At 49.6% G+C, this 18,156-nt stretch overlaps 3 protein-coding genes across 4 annotated transcripts in view; 2 read left to right on the forward strand and 1 right to left on the reverse strand.

Annotated features, from left to right (window-relative positions):
• Window positions 1-643: 643 nt before the first annotated feature.
• Window positions 644-12,889, reverse strand: rasip1 (Ras interacting protein 1). Its single transcript, XM_052064992.1, has 16 exons — window positions 12,539-12,889; window positions 11,884-12,005; window positions 11,325-11,776; window positions 10,397-10,657; window positions 10,052-10,311; window positions 7,923-8,084; window positions 7,269-7,473; window positions 5,765-6,063; window positions 5,445-5,606; window positions 4,043-4,083; window positions 3,677-3,831; window positions 2,764-2,876; window positions 2,381-2,675; window positions 1,459-1,622; window positions 1,246-1,387; window positions 644-1,077 (listed from the first exon to the last, which is right to left on the reverse strand). Exons 2-16 carry the CDS (start codon window positions 12,003-12,005, stop codon window positions 899-901), a joined length of 3,012 nt encoding a protein of 1,003 aa, XP_051920952.1. The 5' UTR covers window positions 12,539-12,889; the 3' UTR covers window positions 644-898.
• Window positions 12,890-13,587: 698 nt separating this feature from the next.
• LOC127600667 (cytochrome c oxidase subunit 6B1) lies at window positions 13,588-15,426 on the forward strand. 2 transcript variants are annotated; one of them, XM_052065390.1, is made up of 4 exons: window positions 13,588-13,738; window positions 14,211-14,325; window positions 14,688-14,788; window positions 15,143-15,426. In XM_052065390.1, the coding sequence occupies exons 2-4, from the start codon at window positions 14,220-14,222 to the stop codon at window positions 15,194-15,196; spliced, it is 261 nt and encodes an 86-aa protein (XP_051921350.1). In that variant the 5' UTR covers window positions 13,588-13,738; window positions 14,211-14,219; the 3' UTR covers window positions 15,197-15,426. The 2 variants fall into 2 exon arrangements, with proteins under 2 accessions (XP_051921350.1, XP_051921349.1); XM_052065389.1 differs by having other exon boundaries at window positions 13,599-13,738; window positions 14,186-14,325.
• LOC127600668 (cytochrome c oxidase subunit 6B1-like) overlaps window positions 13,658-18,156 on the forward strand; it is a 74,803-nt gene continuing 70,304 nt past the window's right edge. The window contains exon 1 of the mRNA XM_052065392.1: window positions 13,658-13,738. The gene's annotated coding sequence lies outside the window, so the exon portion shown is untranslated. The remainder of the gene's footprint in view (window positions 13,739-18,156) is intronic.

Consider the following 18,156-nt stretch of genomic DNA (forward strand, 5'->3'; position numbering starts at 1 on the left):
AGCCAGCGCTGCAGAACAATAACTTTGCAAGGACGTCAGAGGGCTTCGGCCTCCAAACAGAGACGCTGATGCACTGTTTTCTTTGGACTGGCGCTCGCTAAGTACGCCGACTTAACTGGATATGACAGAGACCGGGTGCAGCGACGAGCGCATGCCACGCCGTTAGTCATTTGACGCCACGATAGCGGCACCACCTGTCTTGCCCTTCGTGCTCGGACATCATCGAGGGACTTTTACCACATCAGTGAAATGGGAAAGCACGCCGATGTGTCACGTCGATTGAAGGGAAATTAAAATTGTCCTCGGCACTTTTCAGCTCTGACCTTGTTTTTTTTTTTAAACGATAACTTGCATTGGTAGGGACTTTATCTGATCCTCATTTTGTTGCCTTGAGTCATGAGGCGACGCAAAAATGCGACCATGATGACAGGAAATGAGAGCTTTGCCTTTGGTGATTATGTCAAAGTATGATGGCGACCTGAGTCAAGCACTTCTACTTGCAGACTCATCATTTCAATCTCAGAGGGGGGATGGGTCCTGCAGCGCCACCCCGTGGACACACTTTTGTCCACTCATGCCAAAGCCCCGCCCACCACCGGAGGCCTCCGTTTGGGACAAGCTTGCCAAAACTCAAAAGGCCAAATGGAGACTGAGGACTTTTATTACAAACAAGTACTTTTTTTCTCGATACACTTACGTAAGGACAAACATTGAAAGCTTTGCTCCAAAGGCTTTTCGGTACATTTGGGGAATCAAAACAACACGGTCCTCTTACAGTACTTGGGGGGGGGGGGGGGGGGGAAATCGAAAGGATTACATGAAGCGATATGAGAACGTTGTGTGAAGTTTGTTGGTTTTGTATTTGACGCGACATCCGTAAATCTCGATCCGGGGCGGCTCACAGCCGAGTCCTCTGATTGGCGGGAAGCTCGTCCTGGTCCAGCCCCCACAAGAAGGTGCGCAGGCGCGTCACTTCCTTTTGGAGTTCCGAGCTCGGCACCGGCTGGGAGAGGTCAAGCCGAGGGGTCTCGTTTGGCAGGATGAGAGGAGGGTGGTCCAGGAAGCTCTCAAATATGTCTGAAATGTCAGCAAGCACTTGTGATTCTACGGGCAGATTAGGTGGCCATGGCAACACATAGAGGCTGACACCCGATTGGACGAACAAATCCAACACAAAACTAAATTGCCTCTCGGAAATGAAGGACGACACGACGAAGAGTTTATAGTCGGTATGAAAGGTCTTACCTCCGCTCAGAACCGTGCCAGGTGGGGGAGCCCAGGAGGCCGGGGGGGCTCTGCTCGGTCCGAGCTTGTAATGAGTGAGGAGGTGGTGCAGTTGGGCGGAGCTTAGCAAGGCGTGATCCTCTTGTAAACTCTTCCAGGAGGACTAAGAAGAGAAAAGCCCAAAAAGTTCCACGGCAGAGTCCAACCGGGCGACAAAAGGGGAAATCCTTTTACCTGGATCAGACGCGTCTTGGGAATGCATAAAAAGTTGACGATGACTGACAGCTTCTTCATGAACTCGGAGGCGATGTCCCCAAGACCCGCCCCCTGGAGCCAGTCCAGGACCAGGTCCAAGTTTGTACGGATTTGCACGGCTCGGGACCAAGAAAACAAGGCGTCTTTGAAAAAAAACACACACACACGAAGAATTTTTTTAACATCTCATCATTGGATGAGAGTTCACTTGAAATGGGTGTTACTTGTTTTTTTTTTTTTCATTCAATCATCTCACATCCAGTCTCCAAACTTGACAACCGGGCCACAGGACTGAGTTTCATTTTAATTTATTAATTTTAATAATTAAATAAAGTAATTATTTTTTTATTAAATAATTTTTAAAAATTAATTAATTGTTTAAAATAATTTAATTAAATAATTAATTGTTGGGGAGGCCCGGTAGTCCAGTGGTTAGCACGGCAGCTTCACAGTGCAGAGGTACCGGGTTCGATTCCAGCTCCGGCCTCCCTGTGTGGAGTTTGCATGTTCTCCCCGGGCCTGCGTGGGTTTTCTCCGGGTGCTCCGGTTTCCTCCCACATTCCAAAAACATGCGTGGCAGGCTGATTAAACACTCTAAATTGTCCCTAGGTGTGAGTGCGAATGGTTGTTCGTTTCTGTGTGCCCTGTGATTGGCTGGCAACCGATTCAGGGTGTCCCCCGCCTACTGCCCGAAGACAGCTGGGATAGGCTCCAGCACCCCCCGCGACCCTAGTGAGGATCAAGCGGCTCGGAAGATGAATGAATGAATGAATGAAATGAATTAATTGTTGACTGCATGAAAGTGAGACAAGTTTGCTAGCTTGTTAGCCGCTACGATCCGTCAAGGAAGATACGACGCAATCCGTCGCGTGTGACGCTCGCGCAATGGTTGACTTCTCACCTCTCTCCAACAAGGTGTTGAGCAAAGAGGTGTTGGTGAAGAAGAAGAGGTAGCCGAAGGTTTGGGAGGTGAGCGGCGGGGAAAGGCGAGCTTCCCGGGAGAGCACCAAGGAAGAGCGATACACTTCCACCAGCCCGGCCACTTTAGGCGGCAGGGCGGACACGTCGTCCGGCTCCTGGTCTCCTTTGGCCTCTCCCTCGGCACCCTCCGCCGCCTCTGCGGCCTTTTCCTTCTCCTTCTCCTCTGTGGAGAAAGGGTTGGTGTCCAGCAGGGCAGGGAGGAGCGAGTAGAGGGTCTTGCGGACAGGGGGCGACAGGAAGCGGGCTCATTTGCACGCGAGGCGGATGAATAACGTCGACGGGCGGTGGCCGGCGTAGTTTTACCTTGGTGAGATGATAGACGCACTGCTGGAAGGTGTGCATGATGACCTCATCGAGTTGCGCAAGAGCTTCCGAGCACGTGTCCATGTCGGCCGTCAACAGCGGATCACCCGGGGCTGTATTATGAACGAGCACGGGGGGGGGGGACGGATTCAAAAGGAGGCGCCGCTTTTTGCCCCCTGAAATCATCATGACCTCAACGACGGGGTGTGACGTTGCCAAAAAAAAAATGGCGTTTGCCAATTGCGTCAATCATGAATCGAGTACAAAGGCGTGACATTTTGGTGCCGGCTTCGGCGATGGCAGCTTGGCTGACGTTGACTTTTTGACAAGCGCTCGTTTGGATTCTTAATGACAAACAGGCATATGAAAGAGTCTTGGCCTGCGAAGATGTCTCGGCTCTTCTCGGTGCCGTTCACGCGCGACTTTTTAACGGCGGTGACGCAATCACCCGCAATTCGACCGCGGAATTCGAACGTCCTAAATCTGGGTTGGCAAAGTTATTTTTGCGGCGGGCCACATCGTAGTCAGGGTTCGCCTCGGAGCGCAGTTCTGACCGTGAAACCGAAACGCGGGGGATATGCTAAGTCCACAACACCCCTTGTCATGTTGCTGTTCTCGGCCTGGCCAGCAGGGGGCAGAGTGAGCGGAATTTCCGGCTGCACGCCTGCTGCCAATCTTTCAATTAAGGAACGGCGTATTTAAGATAAGATAAGATAAGATATCCTTTATTTGTCCCACACTGGGGAAATTTACAGCCTCCAGCAGCAAGAATGTGGGTAGAAAGAAAAAAAACGTTCAATTAAGTGCAATCTACATACAAAATGGATAAATTAAGGACACGCAATCCGTCCGCTGGTTGTCGCAATATCGTTAATGCGAGCAGCGGATTTTTGTTTTTTCTCTCGGTTCCCACCTTCAAATTCCCACTCTTTCTCCATGTGCTCCACTTTAACCTGAAAGAAGTTGAGGAGCTCGGTGGCATTGGACATCCAGAACATCAGCGGCCTGAGGTCCGACGACAACTTCTGGACGTTGGCTGCGCTAATCTCGCTTTCTGGCTCGCAGGAACTGGACACAACAGGTAAGGAGTTGCTTACATCATTTTGGAACTTTGCGGGGGGGGGTGGGGGTATTTTTACCGAACTGGATTTTTGCAACTTGCTATCATCACACCACAAAAATGTAGCGCAGTCATAACAGCGCACGGAAAAAATGTATCACGGATCGCTGAGCGAGAGGTTGCTAAAAGAAGCAAAAAAAAAAAAGAAAAAAGTCTTACTTTTGCGTGGGATGCTTATCCCCAAATTCCTTAATGTTATCCTGTAAAGAGATTTGGAGACAGAAGAGAAGGGGAGAGACATCTCGGTTTAGTGTGGTGGTAAAAGTCGGGCCCGGCACCATGACAGCACATTTTCCAGCAACACAAGGGAGTGACATCAGCTCATCTCCATAATTTGATGGGCACGCGGCACGTCTGCATTTGTCTTGATCAAGACTTCACGCTGTACATTGACTGACAATACCTGCTTTCCTTTTCCAACTGCAAAAAAAAAAAAAAAGGCCAAACGTCATCCAGTCGCGTTACGATGCGTGTTGTCTCTCGAGTATTCTGCCTTACCAAAAAAAAAAAAAAAAAAAAAACGATCGTGCTCCACGTTGTCAGTCGAAACGAATTTTGCTCTGACCGACCAATCAGAGGATGGGAACATGCCGCTGCGGGCCAAACGTTCAAACTCTGTGAGGACTCGCTTGGAATCTGATCGGCTGAAAAAAGCAAGTCTCATTGCTGGTTCTAGGTCAACTGTGTCAAACTCGAGGCCCGGGGGCCAGGTCTGGCCCACTACGTCATTTTATTTCCCCCCCGAAAGAAAATCATGCCCGTCAATTTATACATTCATTCATTCATTCATCTTCCGAGCCGCTTGATCCTCACTAGGGTCGCGGGGGGTGCTGGAGCCTATCCCAGCTGTCTTCGGGCAGTAGGCGGGGGACACCCTGAATCGGTTGACAGCCAATCGCAGGGCACACAGAAACAAACAACCAACCACGCTCACACTCACACCTAGGGACAATTTAGAGTGTTCAATCAGCCTGCCACGCATGTTTTTGGAATGTGGGAGGAAACCGGAGCACCCGGAGAAAACCCACGCAGGCCCGGGGAGAACATGCAAACTCCACACAGGGAGGCCGGAGCTGGAATCGAACCCGGTACCTCTGCACTGTGAAGCCGACGTGCTAACCACTGGACTAAAATCTCTACGGAAATGTCCAAATGTCACGTGTAACAAATAACATTGAAATTTTGCAATTGTTTAAACTCACTTGAACAACATTTGTCAATCATAGCTGACTTGACTGATTTTTAAAACTCGTGCGGCATTAATTTGTCGTGTACAAGGAATAAGGCAATGAGACCGTCGTAACACACCTCCGAGGGAAAGACGTAACTCCAAGGTGGCCCGCGACAAAAAAATTTGTTTGAGACCTGATTGACTTGGCAACACACAGAGGCTAAAATCTCCTTGGAACAATCAATAAATTCTTTCTGGTACTTTCCTCCACGGGTGGAGTTGGAAATGGGTGCCTGCGTCGCTGTGGGAGCGAACACTGTCGATTTTGATTCAAGCGGCCCCTCTTTGTGCACCCGGTTATGACATTCGGGCCCGTTCAATGTGACTTACCCACACGATGTCTTTGATCTGGTTGGCCGCCTTGAGTAATATCTGCGGCGTGAGCGCAGGGTCGAGGCGCTTGGACGCGTGGTCGATCATGATTGACAGCAGATACGCCGGCGCCAAAGGCCCTCCTCCGGAGTCGGGGGAGGAGTTTTTCGATAGTATCTCCTAATCGCAAAAAACGGCGAGAGCCGCAATCTCGATTATTCGTCTGGCAAAGTCCGATTGCCGCCAGCAACGATCGCGTCATACTCCTGACATTTCCTTTCTTCCCAAATCAACAGAGGTAGGGAGTGGCCCCGGCGCCGCGTCTATTCCCGCCTCACCTGCAGCAAGGCATCGGCGTGCCGAGGATGGAACTTGAGCGCCGACTCGGCGGATCCCAGGTAGTGCCTCAGCGCCTCCTGCTTGTCCGCCGACCCCGAGGAGCAGCAGGGGTGCGAGCCGTCCGAGTTCCAAGGCAGCGTCAGTGCCAACGGGGGAGCTGGGGTGACTCGGGGGTCGCGGTACAAAAAGAGGAAGTGGTCCCCGAGTCCGATGACGTCGCCGGGTTTCAGGAGGGTCTCCCTGTAAAGAGCCACGCCGTTGTGTGTGACGGCACCCCCTCGGAAAGGCCGCATCAAGGCTGGAAGAGAGCAGAATACGGCGTCCCTTGACGACTCATCGAAAATGAAAACGTTTCGTTCGAACAAGCCTCTATGATATGACGCAAAGAAAAATTAGTACATTTCAAATGCAGTCAAGATGAATTGATGAGGACGAAAAGGGGCTAGTCCAGAGGTGGGCAAACTACGGCACGCGGGCCGTATCCGGCCCGTTGGCCAGTTTAATCCGGCCCACCAAAGGTTGATCCACAATTAAGGTTCGATGTGAATGATTGCATTCATTTCAATTGGACTTGTAATGACAGGCATTTCACCGCCAGGTGGCGCATTGAGTTGAAATTGCAGAACCCGGGGGGGGGGGATGTTTGATATGGACTGTCAACAAATGCAGTTTTTTTTTTTAATGTACCATAGCTCGTGCTGACCTAGCCCTTCTGTCAATTTTTAAAAGTCAATGCGGCCCCCCCGAGCCAAAAAGTTTGCCAACCCCCGGGCTAGTCGTTAGAATTACTTTTAGTTGGGTTTCAGAACGAAAGCTCTCGTTTCGATTTTTCAAAAGCACCTTAGTTAGGATTCTGTTTCCTTCCTGATAATTCATTCATTCATTCATTCATTCATTCATTCATTCATTCATTCATTCATTCATCTTCTGAGCCGCTTGATCCTCACTAGGGTAGTGGGGGGTGCTGGAGCCTATCCCAGCTGTCTCCGGGCAGTAGGCGGGGGACACCCTGAATCGGTTGCCAGCCAATCGCAGGGCACACAGAAACGAACAACCACTCGCACCCACACTCACACCTAGGGACAATTTAGAGCGTCCAATCAGCCTGCCATGCATGTTTTTGGAATGTGGGAGGAAACCGGAGCACCCGGAGAAAACCCACGCATGCAAACTCCACACAGGGAGGCCGGAGCTGGAATCGAACCCGGTACCTCTGCACTGTGAAGCCGACGTGCTAACCACTGGACTACCGGGCCACCTTCCCGATAATGTTTTTCTCAATTGTCACTTGAATGATTTCATTGTAAACGCTCATCACCTCGAAAGACGCGTACGGAAATGGTCGCCGCTTCTCAGTTAGCTGCAGTCAAATTTGCCATTCTTTGCGGAGGATAAAGAATATATACCAGCTTTGAGTGTTGTCATGTTATTTGTAAACGCGTGTCGCGCCACCGCCATTTTTCTTGAAAAAGGCTGACGAGACCGCATAGTTGAGGAGTCTACCTCGCCCGGCGGGTGTCTCGGGAACGGCGGAATCCCTCCTCACGAGTAAGTGTCGGGCCAGGAGGTCAGGCGCGGACAGGAAGGTGTCCACCTTGAGAGGCTTCTTGCCCTTCCTCTCCCTCTCTTTGTCCTTCTCCCGCTCCCTCATTGTGGCCTTTCTCCCAAACACGTGCGTGTGCCCCGCCATGATGTACAAAACAAAATCCTAAAGAAAAACACACGGCGGCGGAAATAGGGTGAAGGGATGTCTCCCAGGGGGGTCTGCGCGGTTTACATCGAGCCCCCATCAGATACGGAGGCCAACACGGGGCGAGTTGACATTTTCCAAAGTGTGTCACAGTTTGCTACAAAGAGGACCTGTGTGAGGTCATTGTGCGAGATGGAGTGATGTGCACACGGCCTCTTGTGTTTCGGGAGTGTGTGTGTCGTCCGGGTATTGTGCTCCTCGGCAGATGTTTTGAGTCGGAGAGCCCGGCGGTGAGATGGAAATGCAGATGGCACGCGGCGATGAAGAGCATGCAGGTATGATGTCATGACCTGGGTGTAGTGCGCACGTGTTTGTTTGAGTCATCATCATCATCGCGGCTACGTGGGGGCTCGTCCGCAGTCACGCCGCCGTTTGGGAGCGCGATAGCATCTGCGAGCGTGTCTTGCCTTGCTCTGGTCGTAACCCTGCAGCAGGAGGAAGTAGGGCTGGTCCGTCGGCGGAAGGATCAAACTTTGGGACATCATCTCCAGGTCACAGTTGGAGTAGTCTTTCTCCTCGGGCGGCAGGTGCGTCCATCCGACCTTTGCCTCCGCCTTGGATGCTCTAATCTGAATATGTTAAGACACACCCCCACCAAAAAAAAAAAATCACTGTTAGACAACCAATCATGGATCAATATCTCCACCAAGGATGTATCAAATGCCAGGTTTTCATAACGTAGAAAAATGAGATTGAGATCATTCATTCATTCATCTTCCGAGCCGCTTGATCCTCACTAGGGTCGCGGGGGGTGCTGGAGCCTATCCCAGCTGTCTTCGGGCAGTAGGCGGGGGACACCCTGAATCGGTTGCCAGCCAATCGCAGGGCACACAGAGACAAACAACCATGCACGCTCACATTCACACCTAGGGACAATTTAGAGCGTCCAATCAGCCTGCCATGCATGTTTTTGGAATGTGGGAGGAAACCGGAGCACCCGGAGAAAACCCACGCAGGCCCGGGGAGAACATGCAAACTCCGCACAGGGAGGCCGGAGCTGGAATCGAACCCGGTACCTCTGCACTGTGAAGCCCACGTGCTAACCACTGGACTACCGTGCCGCCCGAGATTGAGATCAATCATTTGTAAACTGTATCCAGTTTGTAACGTAACCTGAAACATCAAGTCACAAAAAAAAACTCTCCAAAAAAGAATACTAATAATTCACAGAGTGACATAAAAACGGACATACGATTTACAAAAAAAAACAGCAATAAATGAAAAACTTGGAAAAACTAAAAACGGATTAAAACTAAGCTAAAAAAAAAAGCAAAAAAAGTCAAAACGAAATAAAAACCAACTATAATGAACAATCACGCCATGGCGGGGGGGGGGGGGTGAATGGGAATCATCACACATTTCCCACCGTGACGCCATCAAAGTGTCTTTAATCCATCCATCCATCATCTACCGCTTATCCGGGGCCGGGTCGCGGGGGCAACAGCTTTAGCAGGGAAGCCCAGACTTCCCTCTCCCTAGCTACTTCTTCCAGCTCTCCCCGGGGGATCCCGAGTCGTTCCCAGGCAAGCTGGGTGACATAGTCTCTCCAGCGTGTCCTGGGTCTTCCTCGGGGTCTCCTCCCGGTGGGACATGCCCGGAACACCTCACCGGGGAGGCGCTCAGGTAGCATCCGAATCAGATGCCCAAGCCACCTCATCTGGCTCCTCTCGATGTGGAGGAGAAGCGGCTCGACTCGGAGCCCCTCCCGGATGACCGAGCTTCTCACCTTATCTCTAAGGGAGAGCCCGGACACCCTGCGGAGAAAACTCATTTCGGCCGCTTGTATCCGGGATCTCGTTCTTTCGGTCACGACCCATAGCGCTTGCCTGGGAACGACTCGGGAGCCCCCGGGGAGAGCTTGAAGAAGTAGCTAGGGAGAGAGAAGTCTGGGCTTCCCTGCTAAAGCTGTTGCCCCCGCGACCCGGCCCTGGATAAGCGGTAGATGATGGATGGATGGAAGTGGGTCTTTAGTCAAGGTGGATCGATTTCTAAACGGTTCCAAAAACCTTCTGCCAGAAAGCAAACGTGTCAGACAAAAGCCTCCTCAAACAACTCAACTCATCAGACGTGCAGTGTTGCAGTACCAAATATTCTCCACTTGGCGGAGACTGTTCCCTGTGTTCCATGCTTAATGACTTTGGTAGCCTGCTTTGTGACTGATGCGACGACAGAAATGTGAGGAAAAGCCTGCCAGAGCAGCTCAACTGTATTTGTGATGAATCAGACGCATTACAAACGGTGTCGGGCGTGTGCCGACTCCCGTTCAACACCAGTTTTTGCTGCACATTCAGATTGGGCATCATCACGGGGACACTTAGAAGGACAAATAACGCCCCCTGCAGGACATTTGTGGCGTTTTGCCATTGCCCATTGCATTTGGTTCTCCGATGGCTTTCTACAAGAGGTTCCTGAACCAATCCCAGGACATTTTGGCCTCGTGTGGGTCACGTGAGCCAAAGACAAAACACCTCAAAGAATTCCGGAAAGCTCCAAATGCTCTCGTTGCGTCTCGACGGTAGTTTTTTTTCCCCCTCACCTCTCCTTGCTGCGGGTCGATCATGCTCACGATGTTCTTCCTGTCCTGCGCGGCTCCGTTGTCGATGGCGCCGGGGCGGCCGCCGCCTCCGCCTCCGCCTCCGCGCGGGTCATTGGTCACGTGGTTGCCTTGGCGGCGCCTCAGGCTGAGGTTCATGTCGCTGATGCTCCTCCTGAGCTCCGAGTTCCTTCCGCGGTGGCCCCGCTCGGCCTCCTCCGCCGCGCCCCCTGACGACATCCTGCTTCGCCTCCAGCGCACACCTGTTGGCCAGACGACCCCCCCCGAGGATGAGCGTCGACCGGCCGGCCGGCATCGCCGTCGCCTCCGCTAGCCTCGGCGGTGTACCTTGGTAGCTCTCGCCCTCCCTCTGCCGCTGTTTCTCCCGCTCCCTCTCCTCTCTTTCGTAGTCTTCCTTCCTCTGAATTTCAAAGCGCCGCTCGAATCCGTCCTTGGGCCGCCACATGTCGGCCAACAACAAGGGGCACTCCCAGGGGGCCACATTTCTGCGGCACTCCGTCTCCCACTTGATAACTCCATCTGGCTGCTGGATGGGCTTTCCGATGACATCACACAGAAGGAAGTCCTCGGGCATGTGTTTCTGGAGAACTGGAAGGTAATGGAGAAAGGGTGGAGGTGCTGTTGACCTTTGCATGATGTCAGAAGTGGGACGAATTCACGCGAGGGAGGGGGGAGTCACATCAATCTCAAGCCTTTCAAGTTGACACAAGTCAAGTCCTACAATCTTGCTAGTTAGCTAAAACGCACTAGCAAGACCGACACGAAAACACAACAAACTGTGCTGGTTTTCTTTTTTTTTAAATCGGCCTTTGCGCTCTACCGCGACTCGTGTTAGTTACTGACGCGTTGCTTAGTTCAGTTTTGATCATCTATTAAATTGTAAATTTCCCCAGTGTGGGACGAATAAAGGATATCTTATCTTATTAGTGAGCTAAATTGTGATGCTAACAAATGTCACCTGCCTTTGTGGGGTTTCATGGTGACTACGAGCACTCGGCAACCTAGCCGACTGATGAGTTGCCAGTATTATTTTAATTTTTTTTTAAATAAAAACAAGTCGCACACTCACTTCAAAACGCCGACCTTCAAATTCAAGTCAAAGTCAAAGTGAGTCTCACGAATAGCAGGCCGAGTCACGTCTTGTACGGGTTTTTGGATCCTCGCTTGCGGGATAGCGGCCCCTCGAGCGCCGGATTATCCCACCTCCGCTCCGAAATTTGCAACCCGGCGGGAATATTTCCTCTTTCTCTTTTACCTGCGTCATCCGTTTCCTCCCGCTCTCTCTCCGTGTAGCGAGTGATGACCTGAGCGATGAGCTGACCGGCCGTGGAGTGAACGTTGGCCAGCAGGGAGCGATAATTAGCGCCGCTGGATAGCGCATCCCCGTAGATCTTAATCAGGCCCGGGGCCGAAGAAGTAGTCGAGGGTACGTAGTGGTGACCGGAGGATGCCGCCGAGTGGGCCCACAGCTCTCTCTCCCTTTCCCCCGCCGCCCGGTCCCGGTCGCTGTTGGAGCGCCCCCGCAGGAAGAGGTGGGAAAGACGCTTGGCGCGCGACTGGGGCACCGCGGCCCGAGGCCGGAGAAAGGCCGGGGAAGGAGACGGCGATGGGTTTGGGGAAGCCAGCGAGGGGGTTGAGTTCGAAAGGGAAGAGGAAGGAATGGAGGGGGCCTCGTGAAGGGAGGCCGCGTCAGAGCTGGTGGTCGACCTGGAAGAGGAAGGGACCGCTCAGCTGTGAATTATGACTGACTGAACAACAAAGCCCCAAAAATCGAACAGACGATAACCCGATGAAAAATGTTTCACTCCACTCACTTGACGGAGACGGCGCTGGGCCAGCGACGCCCAAGCTTTGCTAAATGTTTCCTGGGGGAATCGATCCAAAGACCGACTGGGAAATGGAGCCTTCTGACACGAGGACTGCCTGAACCCTCCATCTGAAGAACAAAAACGACACATTCAAAGACGGATAAATCCTAAAAAAAATGCAATCATCATCATCGCTGCCGGACACTGCGTGACGGTGTGTCACCGGTGCCAGAAATGAAACAATGTAACAATAGGATGATGTCACCGTCGAGATAATATCAACAGGATGATGAACAGACTGTCAATTGTCAACAATGTGGAAATAAACGGGGGGCCAAATCAACCCAAATGCATTTCCCGGGAAAATGACAGCATCTTAAACAGGAAGCATCCTTTTGTCGGATTCGCGTCAAAGCTGGAAGGGGACGTGTCCCCTACTTGGAAAGTCGTGTGGCGGCCATTTTCTCCAATTCCGTTCGAAAATACACTTTGGTTGATCCTCATCTCAAATCTATGCCCTGAAGTGGATGTTTTTTCATTTTAGACATTTTAAAGTACCATTATGTCGAAAATGTTTTTTTAAAAATAATAATAATAAAAAAATCCCAAGATTAAAGACAACTTTAAAGAGGATTTGCTGTCAAAATGATTCGCTACTCACCCACAGGAACTTCTGATCCTTGTGTCGTTTTTTTTCCCACCTTTTTTTTTTAAGTACCCAAAAAGCAAATACGCAGCTCAATGCAATCTAACAATCCTCAGTCTTTTCCTTTCCCTGTGATGAAATTCCATTTTTCTGTCCGTCACACATCCACACGTGTGCTTCTATCAACTCCTGCCATCCGAGAATACAAATCTTCTGCAAAGTATCAAATACTTTGACGCCACTTTTGGCCCTCGACGGCTTCGACGAGCTGTGCTCGTTTCTCTCTGCCTCTCTAAGTCTATAGATAGAGAACCAGGCCCATTGTTCGAAGTGACAGAATTTCCTTCCTTTGCAGTGGACAACACCTATATCCTGACTGAGAGCGGGAGAGAAGGAACAGCGACTGTAGAAAGCGGGAGAAGCGGGAACAGTCACTTTTCTGTCTCAAAGATAGTGAGACAGAAAGTTAGAGGTGGACACCTGTGAACTTTGGAGGAGAACGCGAGTCCCAATACCAGGGTGCGGTTCTCCCACGGTTCACATTGTGAAAGACAAAGCGATGGCATGTACTTTATTCCAGGCTCTCAAAAGTACCCGCCCTCAGTCTTTGACTGACCCCCGCGGTGACCATGAAGTCAGAGTACATCATGAAACTCTGTGCTTTTATTTTGAAAGTTGTGGATTTGTTTTATGGGCACACAGGTGGACATTGTAGCAAGCTAGGTAGCGAGCAAACGACGGTGCCTCTCTTTGAATTGAGGTTAGGCAAGTCCCCTTTCTGTCCACTTTCAGAACTCGTCTTGAAACGCATTTTTATTCTTTTATACATCATTTTGGTGCTTGATTGTAGCTACTGTCTTTAGGTCATTAATTTATTTGGTTTAACTGTTTTTGTGGATCTCATTTTTAATTCAGGCACGTCACTTAGTATGCAGCGGTGGGTGTTTTTAAAGGGCCCTGGAAATACCGTTGAGTTCTTTGGATATGTCAACAACAACAAAAATCACGATGTGTGAGTGTGAAAGAGAGAGAGAGTTTGACTAATGACTGTATTAAGTATTTCATTAATGTGTATGGGGACATTTCAGTCATCAAGTGTGTGTGTTCGATTTTGTTGGCTCCGCCCCCTGAGCTTTTTTTTCGCCCCAGCATGCTTTGCGCGCGGAACAGGAAGGACATCTTTCCATAGAGGACAACGGCCGAAAAGCACTCAAGGTTGGCTCGCCTTTACATTCAAATCTGGCTCTTTCGCGATACATTTGCTCTATTGTAGTCTTTATACCGAGCCACTAAGTATTTTGTGGATTAGTAGCAATTGCTGTCGTGTTAATATTTGTCACCCCCGCTAAAAAAAGGCCACAATTGGAGAGTTAGCATCAGCGCGTGAGCAACCTCCTCGGCTAACCATGCTAACTAGCCGCGTCGTTTTCTATTTAATGTCCGTTGTTTTTTTCTACTAAACGAACCACTCTGTTACATGTTAATGTTGTTTATAAGCCATTAAGTAGTGCTAAACGGTGACTGAGTGTTGTCGGTCGAAACGAATCACCGCTCGCCGGTTTATTTATAACTTAGCCGGTTAACGTAGCGCTTTACGTGGAGGTCACGTCGATGCGCTTTAAGTCGCTCTTATTTAGAAATGCTTTCGGTGTCTTATTGAAGTAACGCGTGAACCTCGTATCCGAAGCCGGCAAACATGAGTGAGACAATTGAGGAGAAGATTAAGAACTACAGGACTGCACCCTTCGACGCCCGCTTCCCCAACACCAACCAGACCCGCAACTGCTTCCAGAACTACTTGGGTGAGCCGATGCACTGTCCCAATTGGAACGAATTATCTGGAGTCACATATTGGATCCGTTTGAATGTTGCATGGTTTCATACACACCGTCTGCAAATTGGGCAAGTCTGCCCTTCAAGTTATGAATCAACTATTGATTTTGATTATATTATATTTGTTTGATGGTGTTGTGCTTGAACATTAAAAAAACTGTCAAATGCTGATGTTAGTTTCACATCTGTTCGAATTATCCCTGAAATTAAATTGGGGGGAGAAAAACGAGCACAGTATGACTTTTGGGACATCAGCTCTACAGGACAGTGTCAGTTGAATTTCCTTCCACAGAATTGTATTCATCGAAGACTTTGCCTATTTTCTGTCCAGACTTCCACAGGTGCAACAAGGCCCTGTCGGCCAAAGACCAGGATGTGGCCCCGTGCGAGTGGTACAAGAGGGTGTACAAAAGTCTTTGTCCCTTGAGCTGGGTAAGGCCGACATTTTGGAGACGTACTCTGACATTTGGATTCACTGTGTCAATTTTTTTTCTCAATTTAATATTGTGATATGATGAAACACAATTCAGTTCAACATTTGCCCCAATTATTTTTTTTGCGTTGTCTTCATATTACCATATTACACACAAAAAATACGGTAAAGTGTCACCATATTTTAAAAACTGCAGCATAAGAACAACTTAATATAAAGATACTCCTACACTTGTCTTTTTTTTTTCTCTTATGAGTAAATTGGCCCCCTGTAAATGCATGGCTAGTGTTTGCGAGGGTGTTCCTCAAGATGCAGCCACTCAATGGTCACGGTTGTTTTCATGTGTCCTGCAGGTTGGTAAATGGGACGAGCAGATTGAGAATGGAAGTTTCCCTGGAAAAATCTAAAACACCATCGCAGTTATCCCTCAAAACTTTGGTTACAATTCACCTCAATCGTGTTGTGAACATCTTCAACCAGCGCCCCCACCCACGTCAATGCCGTCATCTTCTGGAGGGTTTCTGGTCTTAACTTAACATTCAAACGCACGTTAAGGTCAAAGCTGTGTTTTTCCCCCCCGATGTGTATAGTCACTTCCTGTTTGGCATTGTTTATTCAATAAATACGATGCACACAGAGTCGGTCTTTAGTGTTGTTTTTATTTGGTCTGCAAATTCCATCCTAATCATGACAAAGATGCCTTTTTTTTTTGCTATATTTTTAATCTTGCCATCTTAAGCTTTTGACAAAACGCTTCCAGTCACAAAATGATAGTTCAGTATTTGTTGGGCCGATTGCATCCCGGGACGTCTTCAATGTTGTCGATCATTCAGCAGAAATTTCGTGGCCCTGTAATGGCACACGTTGACCACAAGGTGTCACCGTTGGATAGGTTTCCGTTTGTTGGTTGTGTTGTATTTATGGGTTTTACGTGGTGTGGTTCTCCAAGTAGTCAATGGTGGTCAAGCACATTCGATGAAGCGCGCAGAACTGTTCGTTATGCCCCCACGCCCCCTTATTTTTGGAAGGCGTTTCACACAGGCTAGTGGGCCAAGTGGCGTGACTCTATGACATAACCGACTGGCAACGCACGCCACGATTGCCGCATATTCCAAACTGTGCTTGATGGGTCCTGACAAGTCTTCTGTGTGTTTATTTGGCCCCTGCAATCTGCTTCATTCGCAATTGGCCACGTCGCCCCCTGTTGGCCGCTGTGACTAAATGCAGCTTTCGGGACCAGCCACCCCTTTAATGGTCCATCTGTGCACTATTTCGACTGCCACGCAGCACGTCAAACGTCAGATCTGATGAATGCTGGCAGAGAGTCGCACGGTATGCCACTGAGCACTTTCGGGTTTCAAGTCTGGGTTCGGGGTGAAACCATGCTCGGAATTTCAAGTTACAAAATCAACACTCAAAGCCAATTTAGACTTTCTATAGAGAGTCTGCAGCGGCTGTTTTCATTGTTTCGAGACTGTGCTCGTCCGGGTTGTTGCAAATGATCAGGAAATGGATGCCAGTCGATGGCGTGTGTGCGCAAGCGAGATTGGCAGACGGCAGCTCTGGCGTCGCTTCCTTCCTCTCGCGCTCTTACTGTGTACAAATAATACTTTAATTTGATTGTGGCCATGTTGCAGGATGATGCGTGACCTTGGCATCAGATCACCGGACGGGATGTCAGGAAAGGAGGGCTTGAAGAATGAAGCGAATGCTTTGAACGAGATTGAGTTGCATGGGAGCGTGTGTGCGTGTGTGTGTGTGTGTGTGTGTGTGTGTGTGTGTGCGTGTGTGTGTGTGTGTGTGTGTGTGTGTGTGTGTGTGTGTGTGTGTGTGTGTGTGTGTGTGTGTGTGTGTGTGTGTGTGTGTGTGTGTGTGTAACAGCTGCAGGTAGGATGTCTCACTAGGATGTGTCACAACAGCTGGTTCTTTTGACGCATTTGTGTTTGTAAGACACACGGCGCGTGTGTGACATTACTAAAAAAAAAAAAAAAATCAATACTGAGATGTCGAAATATGGTGCCTCAAATGTTTCTCTCAGTTTTGTGCGACGTGAGGAGCTGAATCAGGTCCCTGTAGCAGACGTGACAAATTGTGCTTCTCCTGTGACAGTTGGGTTTCGTGTGCATAGTTAGGTTCAACTTTAAGAAATACTCATCACATTTTTTAACATATGTCTGCAAGTTCAAGTCAAATCAATAAATAGAAATACACATTCGGTTTCGACAGCAAAATAATTTAAGATTAGGACTGTTTTGTGTATTTCCTATCATCAGCCATGTTGTGAAATTTCAAGGAGTCACGTCAAGGATTTTATTCTTTAAATACTTTGTGTCGTCTGTCAGAAAAGTTCATCCTGCTTGTAGGAAAATGAATCTCAATTTATCAATAATTTAAAGTCATTTCGGGTAGTCCGGTGGTTAGCACGTGGGCTTCACAGTGCAGAGGTACCGGGTTCGATTCCAGCTCCGGCCTCCCTGTGTGGAGTTTGCATGTTCTCCCCGGGCCTGCGTGGGTTTTCTGCGGGTGCTCCGGTTTCCTCCCACATTCCAAAAACATGCATGGCAGGCTGATTGAACACTCTAAATTGTCCCTAGGTGTCAGTGTGCGCGTGCATGGTTGTTCGTCTCTGTGTCCCCTGCGATTGGCTGGCAATTTGTTCAGGGTGTCCCCCGCCTACTGCCTGAAGACGGCTGGGATAGGTTCCAGCACCCCCCGCGACCCTAGTGAGGATTAAGCGGTTCAGAAAATGGATGGATGGATTCAAGTCATTTATGACATTTCAAATTGGATATTTTTTTTAATGCCGCTCGCATTGTGCCAATTTCATCACTTTTCAAAAAATTGATCACATTTCTGGGCTACAGTCGGCTGAGCAGTTTGCGAAAGAACACCAAGTGTGTTTTCCCTCAATTCTACTTGTCAACAGCACCTCTCTCATTAGCTCATGGAGGTCAATCCTGTCGATGAAAATCAAATCTTAACACTTTGGTATTTTGTGGAGGCCTTCAAATTCCAGGCCGAGATTTAGGTGGGCCACCAGTTTAGAAATGAGGAATTAGGGGAAGGGAGGTGGTGTGATTGTTCGCCACCTACTGAGCCGGTCTCATGGTCTCTGCATGACCGGGCTTTGTATCTCAGGCATGTGCACGTTGCCCATTGTGCCGGCACCCTGGTGGGCAGCCGCCACAGAGCCTCCTTTCAGCCGTGCCTGAGTTTGTCCCCCACCTCGGGCACGTTGCCCCCCCCCCCCCCCCCCAACGTCTCGACCTCCTTCTCCTTTCTCCTCTTCCTCTTTTTTTTCTCCCGTAGATGACCGCAAACATGCCGCAGTGAGACGCATGTGAAGTCATCATGATTGGAGGCGGGG

Source organism: Hippocampus zosterae, chromosome 5 (genome assembly GCF_025434085.1).
Source record: "Hippocampus zosterae strain Florida chromosome 5, ASM2543408v3, whole genome shotgun sequence".
In the NCBI taxonomy this organism is placed as follows: Eukaryota; Metazoa; Chordata; class Actinopteri; order Syngnathiformes; family Syngnathidae; genus Hippocampus; species Hippocampus zosterae.